The sequence below is a fragment of the Egretta garzetta genome, unplaced genomic scaffold (genome assembly GCF_000687185.1).
Source record: "Egretta garzetta isolate BGI_Z169 unplaced genomic scaffold, ASM68718v1 scaffold403, whole genome shotgun sequence".
NCBI classification, from domain to species: domain Eukaryota; kingdom Metazoa; phylum Chordata; class Aves; order Pelecaniformes; family Ardeidae; genus Egretta; species Egretta garzetta.
Genome location: NW_009259240.1, coordinates 535,294 through 555,821, shown reverse-complemented (window position 1 = coordinate 555,821; position 20,528 = coordinate 535,294). Strand labels below are relative to the sequence as shown.

The 20,528-nt window shown below is 40.4% G+C and overlaps 1 protein-coding gene across 3 annotated transcripts in view; it reads left to right on the top strand.

The window, feature by feature from the left end:
- LOC104123721 (myosin VIIA and Rab interacting protein) overlaps positions 1 to 20,528 on the top strand; it is a 218,126-nt gene that overhangs the window by 93,605 nt on the left and 103,993 nt on the right. For all 3 annotated transcript variants that reach the window (XM_035891597.1, XM_035891596.1, XM_035891598.1), the window contains exon 2: positions 2,712 to 2,933. In XM_035891597.1, coding sequence (XP_035747490.1) covers positions 2,712 to 2,933 — 222 coding nt within the window. The remainder of the gene's footprint in view (positions 1 to 2,711; positions 2,934 to 20,528) is intronic.

The following is a 20,528-nucleotide window of genomic DNA, read 5'->3' as shown; positions in this document are numbered from 1 at the left end:
CCTTTTGGCTTCAGCTGCCAAGTCCTGTTGACAGTCCCTTTTGCCATCTGACTCCTGATAGAAACTAGAATAGCCTTTGGCAGGTAGTGCGTGAGGGCCTTAATTTGTTACAGCCGTCAAGGGATGTGCATTGCTTTCTCTTCTGTTCTGCCCAGTTTCCCAAGAAAATGAGGCTTTTTCTGTCATGCTTTCTCTCTGCCAGCCTGTCCAACCCTATCCTATTGACTTTTTGAATCTGTTGGCCAATTGTAGTCTTATTTAACAGTGAGGCAGATGCCTTAATGATATTAAGGTTCTACCACTGTAATGAACGTTGGCAGCCAGATAGAGGAGAGAGATGTAATTAATGCCTGTACTGATGAAAAGGCTTCAGTGTGTGCTCAGCTTTTTCTAAGTATCAGGCTTTATTAGCTCTGTTGTGAACAAAACTGCCTGTTTTTATATTGTGCGAGCATTATTGTAGTGCTTTAATAAGTGCCTTTGCTTCTGTGGTTTATCTTGCTATCATGCATAAGAGCCCTAATGAGGGTTCAAAATGCCATTGAGCATGCCAGTGTTGAGTGTGCAGGCTGATACTACCAAATATCAGTGTTACTAATTCTGGCAGATAATAGAGCTGCATGAGGACAAAAATCTCTTCTTTCACTGCTCTTCCTGACCTCGTCTGCTTAGCTGTTCTCATCTTACGGGGAGGCCGGCATCTGCTGCCTGGGGTCTCCAGCCCGAAGTAAAGATTGCAGCATCTTGGGCTGCTGATGCTTCTTCTCCTTGGAGTGAAATCTTCCTTGTATGGTATAGACCTCACCTTCACCAGCTTCTCTCCTGGGACCCGGGGTTCCTGCCTGACCTCCTGTGCAGAAGCATTGCTCTGTCTCACTCCATTGCTGCAGAGCAGGATGCGTGCTGTGGATGGAGGAGTGACATGGGGAAGAGCTTACTTCTCCTGTTCCCTTAAAAAGATTGTCCATGTGGTACCATGGTAGGAGGGGGGAATGGGGATAAGACAAACTAATCTAACCACCCCATTTAATCTGTGGGGTAGTTCTGTAAGTTTACATGAGGAAGCCAGTTTGACTTGCATAATTCAGACATTTCCTGTTACATGATAATCTCTTACCTTTTTCACCTTTAACATTCTGTAAAAATATGGAAAAACAATTAAGTTTTGCCATCTGGACAAAAATCATAAAGATAGATTATTTACTTGAAACTCCAGAGAGTATTTACTTAGGTTCAAGCAGCTGGTCTAAGATAGCCAAATATTTGTGCAAGGGACAAAGAGCAGAAACATACATTGTTTAGAAGTTTTAAATTTATAAAAGGTGTGTTATCTGGAATATGGTTAAATAAGATGTATGTGCAAGTTCAGAAATTATATGCTGTAGATCACTGCCTTAATTGCCTGTTAGACTTGAGTTTCAGAATTGACCTGCCAGACTTTCATAAAATAGGCAGTTTTTATTTTGAGTCATGAATCCGAGGCAGAAATGGCAAATAAGATGTATATCCCAGTAATGCGAGTCTTCCAGGCTTTGCTCATAATGATGCTAATAGATGATCTTGGTCAAGTTCCTGAATAAGTATGCAATAACTGTATTCTTTTTTTTCCTGTAGCAAGATATTTAAGTATTAATTTAAGCGTAAGTCAGCATGTCATGACTGTCGTCCTGCAACTTAGTCTCTCTCTTGTGGTACCTTTACATTTTGTTCACTTTTGTATTACTCTAGTCTTATAACTGGTTCTTATCAGTAATTGGATATAGTAAGGTAGCCACCACTAATTCTGAGAAACAGAAGGTATGAATATATGTACATGCTCACTGTTCTATAAGCTTTTATTTAATGTGTTTTTCATGAATTTATTTTTTTTTTGCTTAATGTATATCCTAGTTACACATGCTAGAAACTGTGTGATGAGTTTGCAGGCTTATCTACTTACACAACTGTTCCTTCTGGATGTCTTTTATTAGTCATATCATGGAATATATTGCCTAATTAGTAAAATACCAAAAGCACTGTAAAATGAGAGATAGCAAATTACTGAATACCACACATGCACACAACTTATTTTATTTTTTTAATAAATGAGCTCTTCTGCTGGAATACAGAAAAATTGGGGGGGGGTCTGCAAACACTTTCACAAACTGTTGGCTCAGTATTGGTCCTAACTAGTAAAACACCCAAATCTCTCTGAAATGAAGTATGTGATTAACCTTCCTTGACAAATTGGAGCAATTATGAAGAGTGTAACCCTATGGGTCAGGACAAAGCAAACTTCTTTTGTTTTCAAAACTGTTGATCAGTAGAATTTTTTATGACTGTGCACCAAGCCATTTGACTTTCTTAGACTAATTTTTGATTTGTAAAGTGTTCTAAAAGCAGCCCCAAATTCCCAAATGATGCTATGGCTTTGCACAGGTGGAGTACCTGGAGCAGCAGCCTGGCTCTCCTGATGGTTGTCTCGCTGGAGTTGAGTGAAGGGAGATTGTTTGCCCTGGTTCGTGACTCAGAGAGTTCAAATGGATTGGCTACAGGTGACTCCAGGGAATATAGGAGCTTTTGCTTCCCAGTTCTGGATTTAGAATATGCATTTCTGATGTTTATTTCACACCTGCAAAACTTACTTGAAGAGTATAACATGAAGATGTGGGAAGAGGAGCTTTCCTATTGAAATTTTGTTTGTATTTTTATTCTTTTGCTTTTCATTCCAGTGAAATGAAGCAGAAATTGGATGAAGAGGGCAACAAGTGCAGCATCCTTTCCAAGCAGCAGAAGTTCAACGAGCACTGCTGTATTCGCTGCTGTTCCCCTTTCACATTTCTTATCAACAGCAAGCGACAGTGCCAAGACTGCAAGTACAACATCTGCAAGAGCTGCAGTTCTTACCAGAAGAAGGAGAAGGCTTGGATTTGCAGTGTCTGCCAGCAAGCAAGGTAAGGGCCTGTTGTTCAGCGAACTGTGTAAAACAACTGTGGCCTGACCTAAGCTTTTCCCTGTATTTGTCAGTAGTTAACACAAGCAGGACAGGACATGAAGTACCTGTTTATGGAGGGTTTGATTTGTTCCTGAGGTGTGACGTGCCTGGTTTTTGTAGAGGTTAATTTGTTCCGAGAGTGTTTGGTTACCTATTACATTTTCCAGGCTTGCTTAGCTGGACTGATGAATCAGCAAGCAGTAATTGGACTTAGCTTCAGCAGGGCTGGGATTTCCTGAAATGCCTGGGTTACTAATGGAACCTGAGCGCAGATGGTGGTAAGGCAGTTAATAATTTTGCAGCAAATCCCACTGATGGGTGGGGAGTGGAAGGAGGAATATTGGTGAATAGATCATCCAGCTGTGACTGTGTTTTGGAGTGCTTTTCTAAATGCCAGCTTATTGGTGGGGATGCTTTGGGCTTACTTTGGCAAATAACCAGACAAAATAGCAGTGCAACCTGCTATAATTCTTAACATCTGTTAAGAAAATGCTGCCAGGCTTCTGTTTGCAGAGGGTTTCGGGGATTTACTGTCTCACCCTTTTGAAGCCCACAGAACCACAGCATTTAAAGATAGCACCAGAAAAACAAAGCAAATTCAAGCAAACACATAATAGCAGCAAAGCGGCTGTTCCTTGGGTAGTGGCTGTAATAGTCCTTCTAGTCTGCATTGCATGCCAGGTTCCAAAAGCAGCCTTAGCTGTGGTGACTTAGCACTGACCAAAGCCTTTTTATTCAAACAAGAAGGGTGAATGAAGCAGCAAAATTCCTCATAGTTCAATTTTGAACGTTGGTGACTGAAGCAGCTGAGCAAACATGACAGACGGTTGTTTATTCTTTGCCTTTCCCTTTAGTGGAGAACACAGGATGAAGACAAGAGCCGAGTCCCTTTCCAATGCTGTATGATGTTCCTGTGCTTACCAAAGACTAATTGCTCCCACTTATTTCCCATCAGCACCCACTTGAAATTTAAGCTTTCACATAGTATCTGTGCATGAAGTGTGTGCCCTTTGACGAGGGGGCCTTAAAATCACAGGGGGCTCAGATAATGATGCCATGTTTCCAAATGCTAGCCTTTGAACCGAGAGGAGGTTGTATTCTCCAGGGCATCTGCTCCTTCTCTGCCTTTTACCTTGGAAAACCTACACACACCCTCTTTCCCCCAGTGAGGAGGCAGAAGAACGACAGGAGTTATCCTTTCCAGCAATACAGAGAGCTGTGGAGCCAGTGCTTGTTTCTGCTTTAGTCATTCGACCGTTTCGTATCACACCTCTTTCTTTCACTTCTCCCAAGTTCACCCATGCGAGCAGCAGAAGAGGCAGCCAGGTTTGTGGACATTGATGAACTGCACTTAAAATAGTTTTTGCTGACTCCACAAAGAAAAGTCTCAGAAGAATTTAATTTCAGAAGAAAAATCTGTAGCTGTATTATAAAAATGCGATTTCTGACCCTTGAAGTCAGTGCTTTTCCCACAATCCTGTGCAGCCGTCAGTCACCCACCTGTAACTCAATTATAAACATTTTCTTTATTTATGAGACCTGAGACACAGCTTGAGTTATTTTTCAGTGAATAAATTAACTAATGCTGCTGCTAATCATTTTATGATCTGGTTTATTGATTGGACTGCGTGACTTACAAATCCCTGTAGGGGAAGCAGAGGCTGGCATTCCTCAGGGGCTGTTGAGGTAGGTGGGGGCTTTTTTTGATTTTGGGAGGTGATGTGTTTTTTTGTTTTTAACTAACACGCAGTATTTCTTCTGAGGAAAAACACAGGAGGAAACACCACAGGCAGCTGTGAGTTCCTGTCACTTTCTCATGATTTATCGCTCAGATGGAGCGTGAACTGTGCTCTCCCACCCCTCCCCAGCTCCTCTTTTTATGTCTTATTTTTTTCCTTTAATAAGATAGCACAATTAGTGGAGGTGGTTCTCTGTTTAGCTGCTGCGTGTCTGCACATCTTACTGCACGATAGATAGTGAGCCAGAAGTATCTGAGAGGACTGCATTCCCAGGTTGTGGGGTTGGTTTTTTTTCTCTCCCCTCTCTCCCTCCCTTTATGTTTTTGCTTAATTCTACATGAGTTAATGTTGTAATTCTCTGCTGTGCAAGAAAGAGTTTGGTCAGACTAGAAAAGTACAAACATACGCAGTTCAGACTACCTATGATGATGTTTGTGCTCTTCAGCTCTGCTCTAGAGCAGTGCTCGAATAATCCTGAGTTTTATTTCTAGTGTGTATTTAGAATATGTCAATCAGTTCTCTGATGTCAGAAGCAGTTTCTTGCTGTATAAAAGGCTGTAAAGCATTCTCAGCATAATTTTTTGTAAAGTTGGTTCACCTTATACATTAGAGTTGAGCCTCTAATCAAGTGAATTATGAAGATACATTTTGGTTATATGCACATGTGAAAATTCTGACAAGTTCCTGTAAGATGTGGGAATCAGAACCAATGGGAATGGTTAAAATTGTTTGGAAAACGATACACTGCATAAACATCACTTGGGTTCAATGAAGGATTTAAAACCCTTCTGGGAGCTGTACCTTTTTCTTTAGACTGTCTTATTTCCTGTTATCTTTCTCTAAAAGAGTGGCATTAACTTTTGCAGGTTGTAGTCTCCTGGTATATTCCTGCACCAAGGTAATCTTGACACTGAACAAAATCTGTCGATTTAGTCTCTCAAGGCATGACCCCTAGTGGAGATAGCTGTTCTGTGGAAGCTGGTTTTTGTCTTCTGTCGTAGTCTGAGAGTAGTCCAATGCAGAGATCTACATTAACATTTAGCAGAGAGCAAATACACAGGTCAGCATTTGAGACATGGAACGTTTGTAGAAAATTGGGCCAAAAAGTTAGTCTCTGCTTCTTCCAAAAGCAGTGAACTCATCAATCAGCCAATGAAAATTTTGGTATTTTAACTTCTCTAAAGCATGTCTCCTGAGATGCAAAAGTTTGCATGTTTTAAAAGTTAAAAGATTCAGCTCAACATAGAATCTCAATGCTCAGAAATTTCTTTACAGCAGTGTCTATATAGATCTTGTGAGGAACTGGAGAACCTTCCTTCAATTTCCCAATTTTCCAGATTTAGTACACATTATCCTAATGCATTTTGTTTAGGTGTATCTCTGGATGCCATTATTAACACTCCACGGTTTTTCCTCTCATATATGTATCTTCTTAATTTCTAAGTATGTTATAATAAAATTATATATTATTAATTTCAAGTTTTCAATTTGTGTATAGTACATTTCCATTTCTTACAAAGCTTCGTACAATGTCTCCTTGTTGGACACCCATAAGATAATGTGTTTGGGCAACTTGCTGAGGTCTGTACCTCTCAAGTCATCTTGACTAAGTAGATTCTAGGCATAGTTTCTTTGTCCTCTGGAGTAGCACTTTTGGTTCCAGACAGGGCAGTTCTTCACTCATTCATTAGAAATAGGGCATGCTTTCCCTTTGTTTGAGACCACTTTTCCAACCCCCGAGGAGCCATATCCCAGAACACTTTCCTTTCCAGTTTAACACTTGTACTAAAAATAATTAGTGTAAGCCATTAAAACGCATATTTTTGCAGGTTTTCTAAAACAATCACATTTTACTTCTGGAAGGGAAAACACAGACCCATCCAAAATAAGGCACACAAACATCTGGCTGTCCACCTCAGCTTTTCATTACTGTCGTGCATGAATCCCCCCATGTTCTTGGTTCCCTTCTTCTGGTCTCACCATCTGCGTATCAGAAGGTGCCTCTGTGAGTGGGAGCGTGGACACCTAATCCTTTCATGCCTTCATATCCATCTGCTGTGTGATTCTCTCACTTGTTCTCAAAACCCTTGCTCAGACAATGAGAGTTCGTCACCTAGAGGCTGCTTGCTTAGCTCCCTTGAGCCAGGCTGTGAGTAAGGAGGCATTGCCTGGTCTGCAGGAAGTCATTATTCTGCTGCGTAAGAGCTGCTTTGTTGTTGATGGTCCTTTGCCAAGGACAGCAACCCAGGCACTGCTCCTTTTCTCCTTAATGATGTTAACTAATGAAAAACATAGCCATGCTGCATACACTCAGACTTTGTGTAGTCAAAGTAGTATTCCAAGTGACTGAAAATGGGTCCCAAAAATTGTCACACTGGTTGTTTGCAGCACAGATTTATTTGAACGTCTAAGAGAACTGCTCTTTTTTTTTCTTTTTTTTTTTTTTTGGTTTTCATACTCCCAAATTGAGTGCTGCTTTAAAAAACAGAAGGCAAGAAAATATAATTTATCTTCATAGTCTCTGAATCCAGAGTAATTTTTTAATGTTCTTTACATTTTCTTTTGACTTTATTTTGGTACTCTGTTGAAAGGTAGGGTTCTAACTAGACTAACAATTTGTGTCAGTAACATATATGACTGGAACTTGAGAATTAATTAGAATTAGATGAATTAGATATGCATTAGGTTTTTTTAAAATATACATTACAGTGAGACTTGTCAGGGTTTAGTCTACCTGCAAGTGCCTAGCCTCTGACTAGCATGTATTAGAGCACTGCTTATGATACCATGAAAATTGCAACAGAAAACAAAAATCTAAGCTCAGTGGGCAGACAGAAGACCCTTCAAACAGACTGGAGCTTTGCCAGCCCCAGGAACAGTCCTAAATAAAATGTTTGTATTTCAGATGGCTTTGTTTGGAGAGCCCATTCACTGTAATATGCTTTAATGTCAGCAGAACAAGGCATAATTTTGTGGAAACATGGTAAAGTTGATGGTAGATGTGATTTTAGCTGGCCAAAGGATACATCCCTTCTGCTTAGCTAATGTAAGTTTTAGTGTAAAACTCCTTTACCATCCCTTCAGGGGGAAAAAAAAAACCAAACACCAAAATTTGGCAAAACCTTGGGATAGTACTTAAGAAAATGAAGTACTCCTAGTAAACAACTGAACCTTGTATTTGTTTGCTGATGCATTTGGCTGTAACAAAACAGTTGGTTTCAGGATTTAGTTGTGGAAAGCTAATGAAGATCTAATGCTGCTTAGCAATCTTGGTTTGCATTCAACCAGGCTAAATCATCTGGTAAAAGGAAGCTGAAATATCTTTTAGATAGTCTGCCTCAACTGGAGCTTGGAGCTCTGTGTATACCTTTGTGAGAGTTGCGTATTTCTGCTGTCTGAGGTCCTTGTCTGACATTAGAGAGAACTTCTACAGAACTTGGAAGCTGTAACTTTGTCATATAAGTGCTAGGAAATTTGTTTTTCCTTCTGAGATAGAATCAGATAGGAACATTCACTTGCTGTGTGGCATAGCAGAAAATACAAAGTTTTAGCTCTGCCATGTGCGTGTTGTCTTCGCTGGACCCATATGGGCCTAGTTCTGCTTTTTAAAAGTCCTCTGAATGGTTCCATTCATACTGTACTTAAGTAATTTACTAATTTTAAGTAAATTTCAGTGAAAACTATTTTCCTCAGCTGTATGTACTTGTAGAAATTGCCTGCTGGTCTATTCATATTTTCTTCCTCTTCCCTCTCCCTGCATTCTCTCTCTTCTCTCTGATTTGTATCCTGTCTCTTGATCTCCATCTCCTCACCATGCTTAAGCATCATGGATCACAGACACTGTATCCTTTTGCTTACAGTACCCATGAAGAGCAAGGGCAATAGCTTGGATTTTGCACAAAAGCTGGGAACAGTCTTTGGTTTATTCACTTGTTCCCTAGCTGGAGGAGGAGGAGAGAGAAATGTCCAAACTGGTTGCTTTGGCAGGTTGATCTTTGCTGGGTTTTTTCTATACTGATCTGTCTTAATTATTTCTGAAGTATGCACTGTGAAGAATTTTGATTCTGCTAGACAGAATAAAGCTGTAACTTGCATAACACACAGCAGACTGCAATGCTACACTCAGCTTTAAGAAAAGTGTCTAAAAATGGAATTGAAGAGGAGAGTAGGAAAGAGAGGTCTATTAAAACGGCAAAACACAAGTGCTAATTAGGTGATCTTTTCTAGCTTTGCATAGCCTTGGAGGTGAGCGTGTGGCTGAGTGCCTGGAGGACTAGTCCGTGGTTTAGGAGCTCTGGATTCCAGTTTTAGCTGTTCACCTGATTGTCAGGTGAGCACAGGGAAGTTTCCATGTCTCAGGTTTCCCCACGTGCAGAATGGATTTAATGATGCTGAGCTCTTGGAGGTCAGTGGTTGAAAAGTTAAATGGTATGGCAGTAAAGTGCGAAGTGCTATTAATGTATTGTTATTATAGAAGTTTTGCTGTAGTCAGCATGGTTAAAACCTTTGCTTCGTGTGTTGCAGAAACACAGAAAAGTAAGTGCTTGGATTCCTGTAGGGAATGAATGAGCATAGAATACAACAGCTTTATTCTCAGTATTAATAAAGGATTGTTTGCCTGTATTTGGCCCCACCTACCTTCGGCAAGTCATAGTAAGAGAAGTTACCAAAGGTTTTCCCTAGCAGGAATAAATATTATGTAAATAGTGTGCAAAAATATTGGGACTGCTGAAATGGGAGGAAGGGAATATGAAAGGATGTAACACAGTTTTTCCACATAATAAGCAGCATACACATGATAGATCGGACTTATTTAGCCTTTCAGTTTGGCAAAAGCTGAGGGACTTTCAGTGAAGGTGTTGAATTGAAAGCTAATAAAAAATACACAGGATTCTTTAAGTGTGGGCCCTTAAGTGGCAAGTAAGAACGTGACCCCTTAAAGTAGCTGAAATATGAAATCTTAAGTCTCAAGCAGAGTTTAGGGAAGAATTTCCCTTGCGTCAGTTCTGTAAGTGGGACTTGATATGCTCTGCACCCCATCACTGACTACTGTTGCAGGAACAGACCTGGAGGGCTGTGGGCACGACAGCCCCTACATTGGGTTGGTGGCAGTCAGGGAAGATGTAGGGTTCATGGTGGGCAAACCAAGGAGAACAAGAGATGGCACTATCTAGTTAGAGGGCTCCAATTTACAAATATATGAAATAGTAAAGGATTGCAAGCCAAGATTTTCCTCCAAGAATGAGGAACAAAAAGTTATGTCATGTCAAAAATCAGCCTGTCATTCTGACTCCTGGGTGGTTGACTCAATAAGGCTTGTACTTCTCTTCGTTTTTCAGTATAATGTCAAATTTATCCATCCCTTATTAATTTTGCCTAAAGCAAGTCCACTCCAACTAATTCTTGGTATCAGTAGTATTACTATTCTTATTTTTAAAATGCATCAGATGTTTAATCTGCTGTTATTTATCTGGACAAGAAAGTGATTCTTTCATACTGCCTTGCCGATGATTTGACGTCTTCACATGCTTGCAAGTTGAGAAAATTGTTCCTGGACCTATACAGTCCAAGTAGGGTGGTCATTCCTGTGTGTTGTGATGGGGTTTTCTTGGTTGACAGAGAGGATGAGGCTTGCCTTTCTGACAACACCTCTCCTACAGGAGACTTATGAGTAAACTGAGGCAATCGTTAGGACTGATGGTTGTAATAAACTTGGCACGTCCAAGCAGTTTGGGAATCTAATAAACCCCTCTGATTATCCCATGTTTGGTCCTCTTTTTCTCTCCAGCTGGTGCTGCTGTCTGCAGTTGGGTGACCCTTAGGGTGTTCCTCTGATCCCCTGCAGAAGGTCACAAGCTAGCTCTTTTTGGTTTTCTGAGAAGGGAGAGCATTTTGGCTCTGTTCTGTGTTAACATTAGCTGAACTGCAAGATACTGTGCTTCAGACTAGGAGCTTTTCCATCAGGGTGAACTGTAACATTCAGGAGAAGACGTTGGCTGCCCAGGCGTTTCTGCCCCCGCCATCTCCCTCCCAAGCTTGTGCGGCAGCACTGGATGATCTGCTGGCCTTGGAATGTGCTGGGACATCCCTCAGCTCCAGCGAGCATCAGCCTTTCCTCATCCTCTTCAGGACCACTGTATGTTTACTTGCCCAACAGAGGCTGATTTCTGATTCCTGTTTTTCTGCTCTGGGTTGGGTTTTTAAAATCCTCGTAGCATAATGTTGTTTGGGAAATGTTTTTCATGTTAATCTGAAAAAGCTGTTAAACTTTTTTATTTCAAACAACATTAAATTAGTACCTGCAAAAGGACTCATAAAAAAAAGTGAAAGTTTAAAACTAAATCTATGGATTTTTATTTTGAGTATAAAAAACTTGTGTAAGCAGAATTTTTCATAACTTCTCATCTAGATCAGATGTTCGATTTTTGGGCCAAGTTAGAATATCTTTGTGTATCATCGCATTAGAATTTCTTTTTCTGGTCTCTATTAAATGGCAACTATGGTGAATTATTTTTTAAGAGGGAAAATCACATTTCACTTGCTATGTTTTATTGTACCCTATTACTTTTTTTCCCATCATAAAATGCACGTAATAAAGGAAAAGTCATGCTGTGGTTAACACTCTTAAGGTAGCCTTTAAACACAGCAAAGTGCATTTTCACGTAGATGTACCACTGAACATTTTTTAATTACCAGTAATGAAAGATTGCGAATTGGCTTGTTATATGTTTGTTTCAGCATTTTGCTGAGTCTTCAGGTTTTCTCCCACTGTATTTGTGCAACCGTCAAGCTTTGATGAAGTACAGGAATCAGTCACTTGCTCCAGCTGACGCTGACGTTGCCACCTCCAAGAGTGAAGTCAGCTTCTGGGCTGTACTCTGCCCATCCCAAAAGGACATGCCGTGTGCATGCTCTTTGCTTTTTTTAATTGGGAAGTCTTGACCTTGAAGGTGCTGGATCCATAATGTTTGGTGGGGCCTGCTGTGTATTTGAGGAACTGCACATCAAGAGGGGAGGTCTGAGTGGTGAAGGAAGAGTCTTCTCCCACCTTAGGAGTGCAGCATAACTGCTAAGCACCACATAGGTTTATCTCCCATACACTACTCACAAGGACAGACTGTTTATACGTCTATTGTATGCCCCTCTGTTTCTGTGATTATAAGCTGTATCTAAAGACTATTTCTACAGTTCACAAGTAACTCAGAATTTATTTTTTTTTACCAAATCATATTATTTTTATCCCACTTCTTATGGATCAAAGACCCTCTGTACCTCCTCAGTGCTTTTTTCCTCCAAAAGATTTATCCTGTTAGCCATGAACAGCTGCCCAATTGTGTGTTGGTACTCTTAGAAGCATTATAAATGCTGTGGTTAGCACAAGGGTTTTTTTTTTTCTTGGTGATAAAATTGGAAATCCTCCAGTCTTGTAGCCACTAGCTGTGAATGGCAATAACAAATATCTTTACTCTAGCTAATGCACTTTGCAATCAGGAATAGTACCCTCTTAAAAGCTTCTTGTGTTACCAAAGAAGTTAAAGTGAGAATTTAATTTGTCATTTTTAAAAAGCTTAACCACATCAATAAATAAGTCCCTCTATGCTCTTATTCTTCAGACCCACCTCTCACATGAAATTGATAGTGAAGCACTTGCTGCTTAGTATCTTCAATAAGAATCTATGAGATCATACATTTACATATTTCATCGGGCAGTAAGTCATCCTGCTTCTGTGATTTCGGGGAAGAGGAAGATGGAAAAAGCAATTACCCTGTCTTTCTGCCAAAGACAAGGTTTTCTAAAATTTTGTGCAGCATTAAGTATATGGCTTTCTTGTACTTTTTTGTAGTAGGGTTTCTTTTCTGCACCTAGGTTTTTCTGAAGCCTTACACCAGATAAGCACTGCTGGAGTCTAGCTAGAGAGTTAATTACACTTCTTGCATCTTCCACCCCCTCAACTTTCAAAATATGACACTACACTTGTGGGTCATAAAATAAGTGGTAATGCCTCCCAGAATTACATGTAACTGGAAGTATGTTTCATGCGCTTTCCTATGCTACATCACACCTGCATCTTTTGCTATAGCTGTCCAGGCAAACATCTTGTTTGTTTTAGCTCGGGAGCTAATAGACAACTCTTATATTTATTTTGTATCCACAAATAAAATCATGTTAACGTAGGGGGAAAACCATCTGTGACCTAAAGCTGTCTTTGAGTTTGCATCTCCATTCATTTTAGGTTGTTATATTTTTTTTCAGAAACGGCTTCAGAAATGAAGATCAAATTTTGACATAATGCCTAAATAAAAGCTGCCTAAAACCAAAACACTTCTGATTGCAGAAGTTGTGAACTGTTTGAAAGGGCTGTTTGATCATAGCAAAAGGAAGCTTCCTGTTCATTTTCAGATCAGTATTGGATTTACAGTGTGCTTGGGGATTTCTTTGATAAAACGTTTTCATCGGAAACCTGCTATAGTAAAAATGGAAATTCTTTACAAGCACATACTTGCTTTGACTGGAAAACGGTGAGGCCCAACATGGAAATCCTGAAAAGGAGCCTGTGAGAGATCACAATTCAGTTGCTTGAAACACTGGAGCTGAAGTTTGAAACCTTTCCTCAGAATCATACCAAATACGTCTTTCCTTCTCCCCATAGCCCTCCAAAATATTTAAAACCATGGTATGGTTTTATGGTTTGACTTTTATCTCTCGATTGTTGGGTGCCAACAGGGAGTTGCTAATACTTTTGTGAAGTGCTTTTGTTAGTCCTGTTGTTTCAGGGGCTGTTCTGTGACCAAGTGGTCTCGCTTCCTTGGCTGAACACTTTCACTTTAGGGAAGCAATTTTTTAATATGATAAGGTGGCCTTTGCTGCTGGGTCTGTAATACTGTCTTCCTTCATCGTTTTGATTTGAAATTTAATATGCTGGAAAGCGGGTTGTTGTAATTTGGCGAGTGATATCTCTTGGCAATATGTGGGAGTTAGATGTTGATGCTGGTTCTCTTAGGTTTCATCTCTGTTTCTGTCCATTGATGTAAAGACTGAGGGGTACTTCTCTGGGCCTCAGCTTGAGAGTGCCTTCCTTCTCTTTTCCTGAAGCTCCCAAGAGATAATTAGTGGTGAATTAAAGAGTTTGTTCATTTAATTAAGAAATATTTTCCATCACCTGTCACACTCTAAGGTTGTATGTGAGGTTAATAGGGTAATAAACACATCATGGTTCGCATTGTCTTCAATTTGCTGATGACAGATTTGCTTTGTATTTGTGTTTTTTTCCTGGCTGGTCAATGTAGTGGCTTGTAGAATAGTGCCTGGAGTATGGAAACTTGAATGAAAGCTTGTGCGATAGAGGATGTAAAGGATGGTAGATATTGCACCAGTAGTCATAGTCCTAATTTTGTCTCACTGCTGTGTTTGCAGGGCTTTGTAACCTAGGAGACTTCTTAGGTTCTCTGTATCTCAGGTAGTTGCAATTGTCAAAAGCACTTTAACTCTCTGGAGAGATAAGAAATGAATTAATAGCTGTTAGAGGCAAGGAAGAAATTTATGACTTGTTTCCCCAATCCTGCAAACTCACCAGTAGCCAGACCTCTGTCTGTGATGGCAGTGCATATTTCTGATAAAAAATGCTTTTGGAAATTCTCCTGAGGGGCGAAAAAACTGTAGAGTCTTGTACTGTGAAGGCGTGCCCACTGTGAACTAAATTTTGAATGCCTCTGTCTCCTGTGCTTCAGAAATCCTGAGCCATTCATTTGAGGGGGGGGAAGTAATTCTATTGCACGTTTAAAAAAACAAACATTGCAACTGATGCCTTTGAGCCTTGGGTTCCGTGACCTGTGTCAAAATGCCTTCTTGTGTTTTGCTTCTAGGATCAAAGGGCTATTGGATGTAAGGGAATTTGAGGTTAATATTCTAGAATGTGTCTGTATAAATGTTGCTCCCTGCAATTGTTTCTCCAAGTATAGAAACTATACCACTCACAGAGAAAACATACTTAACAAGTGGCTCTGTTACTCCTAAATGTAAGTGTAGCAGTAGTGGTTATTTTTCTCATCAGGGAAATTATAATTAGGGATTGAATATTCTTGGGAAATGCCAGCTTTCGAAGCAGTATTACAGAGAGTTTGGGTAGTGGGACCTGCAAAAGTGTAGCTCTCTGAGTCCATTCCATGCAGTACACTTAAATACTGTATTATCCATGTTCAGAGTTTTCCACTTGCTACCAAAGAAGGTGGTTCTGGCAAGAGAAACAGCAACAAAATAGAGTGAAAGGAGATTGACGGGAAAAGTAGAAGGAGGAGGGTGGGGGGAATAGCATGATTATAGTTTGAAAAATTAGTCATGTAACGTGTCATCGTAATTCCCAGCTGGCAATTAAATAGCACATGTCTGCATAAAGGATTAGTAACACTTGGAGGGTAACGTTCGGGACCTTGAACAACACTTCCAGCGTATAATTTGCAAATTGTTTGACAGATACCTGCCTCACACGCACCATACACTACCGTATTCCAGTGCTTAATGTAATTAGTCCTAGCAAAACCAGACCTCCAGCTCCATAGCTAGCTGGCTATGACTTTACTATATGCCTGTTGCATGAATAAAAAAAAATAAATAGGATAGTTAACCAGAAAAATTACATGATTTATTCCTCCTCATGTGTTGGGGTGCTGCGGCAGCCACCTGCTCCGGGGGGCTGTAGCGGCTGGGGCTCCCCCGGGGCAGTGGGCGCCTCCCGGGTGATAAGGGAGGTGCAGGGTGAAGCAGAGCAAGCGATGCACAGCGGGTTGTGCAGGGCTGGCAAATGCAGCACTGCTGGAGGCTGAACCAGCCTGAAAGCTGTGAGCAGGGACGCAGCTGTGCTTGCACATATGCCTGCTCTGTGGGATGGTCTCTGGCAGCGAGGTCACAGAATAATTCAGGCTGGAAGGGACCCCTGGAGGTCTCCAGCCTGGTCCCCTTCTCCAAGCAGGACCGGGAGGAGTGGGTTACTCAAGGCATTTCCCATTGGGTTTTGAAGGCCTTCAAGGATGCAAATCCCACAGCCTTTCAGGGCCCCTGTCCCAGTGTTTGATCACCTTTGCAGTGGAGAAGTGTTTCCATGTATCTAATCGGGGTTTTCCAAGTCCTTGCTTGCATCCATGGTCTCCTGTTGCTCCCTGGGCACCTCTGAGGAGAGTCTGGTGCCTCCTTCCCTAAATCCTCCCACAAGATGGTTGTGGGCAGTGGTTTGAACCGCAGAACCTTCCCCTGGCCATACACCCTGTGCAATTTAGGTGACTGTAGATGCCTAAAAGTTGAATACTTAATTTTTTTCATGGTTTTTCTTTGGAAGTAAGAGCCTGAGAAAAATGCAGAGATAAATTCAAAACCATTCACTTTAGTGAGATCACTGTAGTGATAATACCACTTTTGTGATACTTGTTTTTAGTGACAGCTCACCTCTGATAGTGGGTTTAATAGATGCCACATAAACTCAGGTGATCAGCATGGACTAGCTACAGTAATAGCAGCTAGAGTAACCTGGATGTGAAAAAAGTTAATGAAGGAGTTTCAGGACAGAAATCCTCTTTGTTCTGAGATAGCCAGGACTCCAGCCCTGGAGGCTCTTTTGAGTGCTTTATTTAAATCTGCTGACCTTCAAAGGGATACTGAGCATTGTGTTAAATGAGCATATATGTCAGCTCATGAAGGCTTGTGCCGAGTTTTGCAGTGTCCATTCCACAGCTGCAATTGCTGAGATGCACCAGTTATATGAGAGTCATGTGAGGAAATTACTGCCTCAAAATTCTGTAAGCCAGGACTTGGCTTCCAGCTTTCCTTCAGATCATCTCTGTCTAAGGGCAACTGTGTTAATCTTTGCATGCCTCAGTTCTCTTTGGTGAAATATAACAGGCAACGATGGCAATTCCTTTATGTTTCGGTATAGAGGTCCTAAGGGAAGGACTGCCTGTAAATTCTGCCCAAATCTCGGCTACAGCTGATGGGTGCTACCAGAAGGCAAATAGAGATCAGCACCACTTCTAAACTCTTGCTGCTTATACCTGGGTGCCTTCCAGTGTGCGGTTTGGCCTTTACATGGGCTTTGTTAATTCTTGTCACACAAAGATTCTGCTGCTCTCAGTTCAAATATACTCCATTTCTTAAAGTCACATAAATACACTGTACATCCTTATACCCTTTCTGTACCACAATGAAAGTTGCTGTCTCAGCATTACTTAAGCTGAAAAGTCTTAGTTGTCAGAAGTACTTTTTAAAATAGAAACTGAATGTATGCAGTCTGATTGACAAAGCCAGGCAATGGCTTCTGAATTGTGCTGAATCTCGTGAGCTGTCTGATATTTGCACACTCTTCATTTAGGTTATAAAGGCATCATCGTAGCTTCCAAAATTACTTGGACGCTTCCATTTTCCTGGATGATTGCTGATGCTGATTCTGTGCATTTCAAATGTCTTTGGAGGGTTTATGAAGGGTAGAAGAACTTCAAATCAAACCATAGCTTTAGTGTATATTTAAAGGTAGAAAATTATACACAGATCCTGCTGTAGAGGAAAAGAGTGTTTCCTTCATGACTCTCCACATCTTATATAACATACATATAAGTGCTTGTAGATGGGTATTTTTTTTTATAGTACATGGAGGGAATACATTTTTTTCTATTACTCTGTAGGTGACAGAATTCATCAGGTGAGAAAGTAGGAGGTGGATCTGGATTCTGCTTCCTACTCATAACTTGCTCACCATCTGGTGTTGAGAAGGTCACCCTGCCTTTCCCTTCTTTGCTCCATTATGAGACACACAATCCCTGCCTTGATGAAGTGTGTTCTTGTGGGCTGTGTATAATTTTTTTTTGTTTGTTTTACTTGAGGTTGCACAGACCTGCAGTGTCTGAATAAAGAACATGGATGTGATAGGCTCCATATGGGAAATCAGGGTTTTGGAAGGCTCCAGGCTCTGATAATCTTACTGTGTCTCAATAAGGAAACACAGATACACCATCCAGTTAACTAGGTGAGACATTTTAAAGCTTTTCTCTTTCTGAATCCTCTGTAAGAATCAGTCCAGAGTCTCACCTCATCTATCAGAAGCAGGTTATCACCAGTCTACTTTTTTTCTGTTAACCTCACTGTGTGTCCATGTGTGCTCTGCATCCTGCCTGTTCTTGGCCAGAATATGAGTTTGAAGAATGGCTTTCCAATGCAGAAGAGAGAGTAAGCTCCTCTGTTTTGCTGGAGGATGGGGTAACCCCAGAGGTAGGTCCACAGTCAGAAAGGCATCAAGAGGACTCAGAATTTGCTTCCCTGTGCACGGCAACATGGGGAGGCTTTGGGGAAGCATTGGGGTGGTGGGGAGACAGATCTGGGGTTTATGCCGTCAGATGCAAAAAACCTATAGACTTTTAAAAGTCAGTTATTACTGCTGTTACTGCAGTGGTGTGGTTTTTTTCTATGGTCAAGGCAGTGCAACTGAACCTGAGACACACCTGTGGGAAAAGCAGCTTTTCCTGTCCAAATGATTGTCAAGTGAAATCTGAGGAGAGCTCTCTGGCAAATTCTCTTAGTTGATATCATACCAGATGGGAAATCTTGATCAGAAAAAAAAAAACCAAAACAAAAATAAAGCCTTGCATTTATTGAAGGGAAACACCTCCTCCGTAGTAGCTGGTTTTAGATACTAGATTTCATGGGTTTAATAATTTTTTTTTAATAGTGAGAGAAAAATCTAAAAATGCTGCTTCTCCGAGTTATCACATAGATTGGGATTATTATACATCCTAATTAACAAACTTGTTAAGATTTGTGCCTGAGGCTAGCTGATTTGGTTGAAATCAGAGAGCTGATATAATAAATGCTAAAAGTTCTCTTCTAATGAGATTTTTCACAAGTAACCTGGTCTATTGTGATGAAATTTCTTAAATCATAGCAAATCCTGTTCATGGTATCAACTATGGGTGTACTAATACAAACAGCAACACCTACTCTTCTTTCACTGGGGACCAGCAGATGAAGTTTAGAAAGAAAACACATCTGGGGGACCAGGGGCAGAAAGAAGAGCTAAATATAAGTGGGAATTGAGATCCTGTAAGTCATTTTCTTTTAGTAGCGATTGTAGAAATATAATAAGCTAACATATATCCTAAGTGTTTTGTGCTCCACGTTACAACTTCCATTGATATAACCTGTGGAAGATAAAATCAGCATGTAGCAAATGGAATGATGCCCTTCATTTGTAAGATCTGGATCATTCTGCAGAGGTGCTCTGCGTGCTGAGGAAATTATTTAAGCAGTATAGATGCAACTGTTATTTATGTTTTGCAAGATTTTATTCTGTTATTTATGTTTTGCAAGGAAAAAAAACCCCACAATATCTGGGACTCTGTATTATTTAGAATTTCCTCAGTAGCGGGAAGTTTCTGTTAAGCTGAGCCGGAAAGCATAACTGCCCTACCATGATTTGGTGAAGGTTTCCTCTAGCTAAAAATGTCTTTTCCCTGTGGTAGCACAGATTCTGGCAAATCTAAAGCGAGTTGGGGTGGTGAACCAGGTGCTAAATAGCTTTATTGCTTCTCTGTGATGTGACTTTTCCTAATCCCATCAGAACAGCAACATATTGGTTGCTTGGCTTTTTTCCCTATTTGACATATATATATGACAAGCAGAAAATGCTTCCCTTTTCTCATTTAAAATTACTAGCTTTTGCTAGTGCATCATCTTCCTAGACGGAGTAAAACGTTCTATGGTACCAAAACCCGTGCAGCAAATCTTCAGAGCCTCTGCACTGGCAGAGAGCCATTTCCAGGGCAGAAAGGCTTCTTCCTTTCAGACGCAAATCTCACAGGTCTGTTTGCTTTTGATTCTTGCCAAATAATTGTCTCCAGATGCTTCTACAGATTCATCTCCCATCTGAACATTGCCCTCAGAATAAATGTAGCCGTTACTGCTGCTGAGAGTCTGCAGAAAGTAAAATGATCCTGCCGTTATCCTTACTGTTGGGATTTATTAAGACTGCTGCTTTTATGCCTAATAATTAAAAAACCTGCAGTGTCATGGGATATTGCTGTGGGTCTAAAATAAATTAATTCAAGCTGACATCAAGATTTAAATGAGCTTTGTTTTTTCTTATGACAGGGAGCTGTACCATCCTGCTTTTTTCTTTTCTTTTAAAACAAATTGCTAAGTTAGTCTGTGTGGGTCTGCAATAGAAAAATATTTTTTTCCAAGAGATAAGAAGCTCCTTCCATGAGGTTGAGTTGCCTAGCTTTCTGCTATTACAACATTATCACAATTTTTGGTTATTTTCCTCCAGTTAGTCCTGTTCTCATAAGTTTACACTGAAAAGATTACAAAATACTTATAGCCTTTAAACTGAGTTAAACAAAGCCTCCACAAGAAGTTCTTCAAGGGTCTCTCTTTCATTTGATGCCAAGAATTCAGTTGTGTGTAAAAGCACCATGTCTAAATGGCTTTTTTGTGTATTTACAACCTGTTTGGGCTTGTTACAAGAAGGACACAAGAAATGCTAATTTGGAATATTTTAAAATCCATGGTGGTGCTGTCAAAGGGAGGAAAAACCACCCTGAAACCAAATCTGCCTTTTAGAGCCAGTATGCATATGTCTAATGGGATCATGTGGTCCTGATTTAGTTTTTGTAAATAAATATTCACTAACATCATCTGTGAAATGTTACTTGATGTTATTATGCCAGTACTGTTTGTCCTTCTGTAATTGAAGTTAAAATGAATCTAATATTTGAAGCAGAGCTTCACAAGGAGGCTACTTCACAAGTGGGATACTTCATATTACTCTGAGGAGTAACAA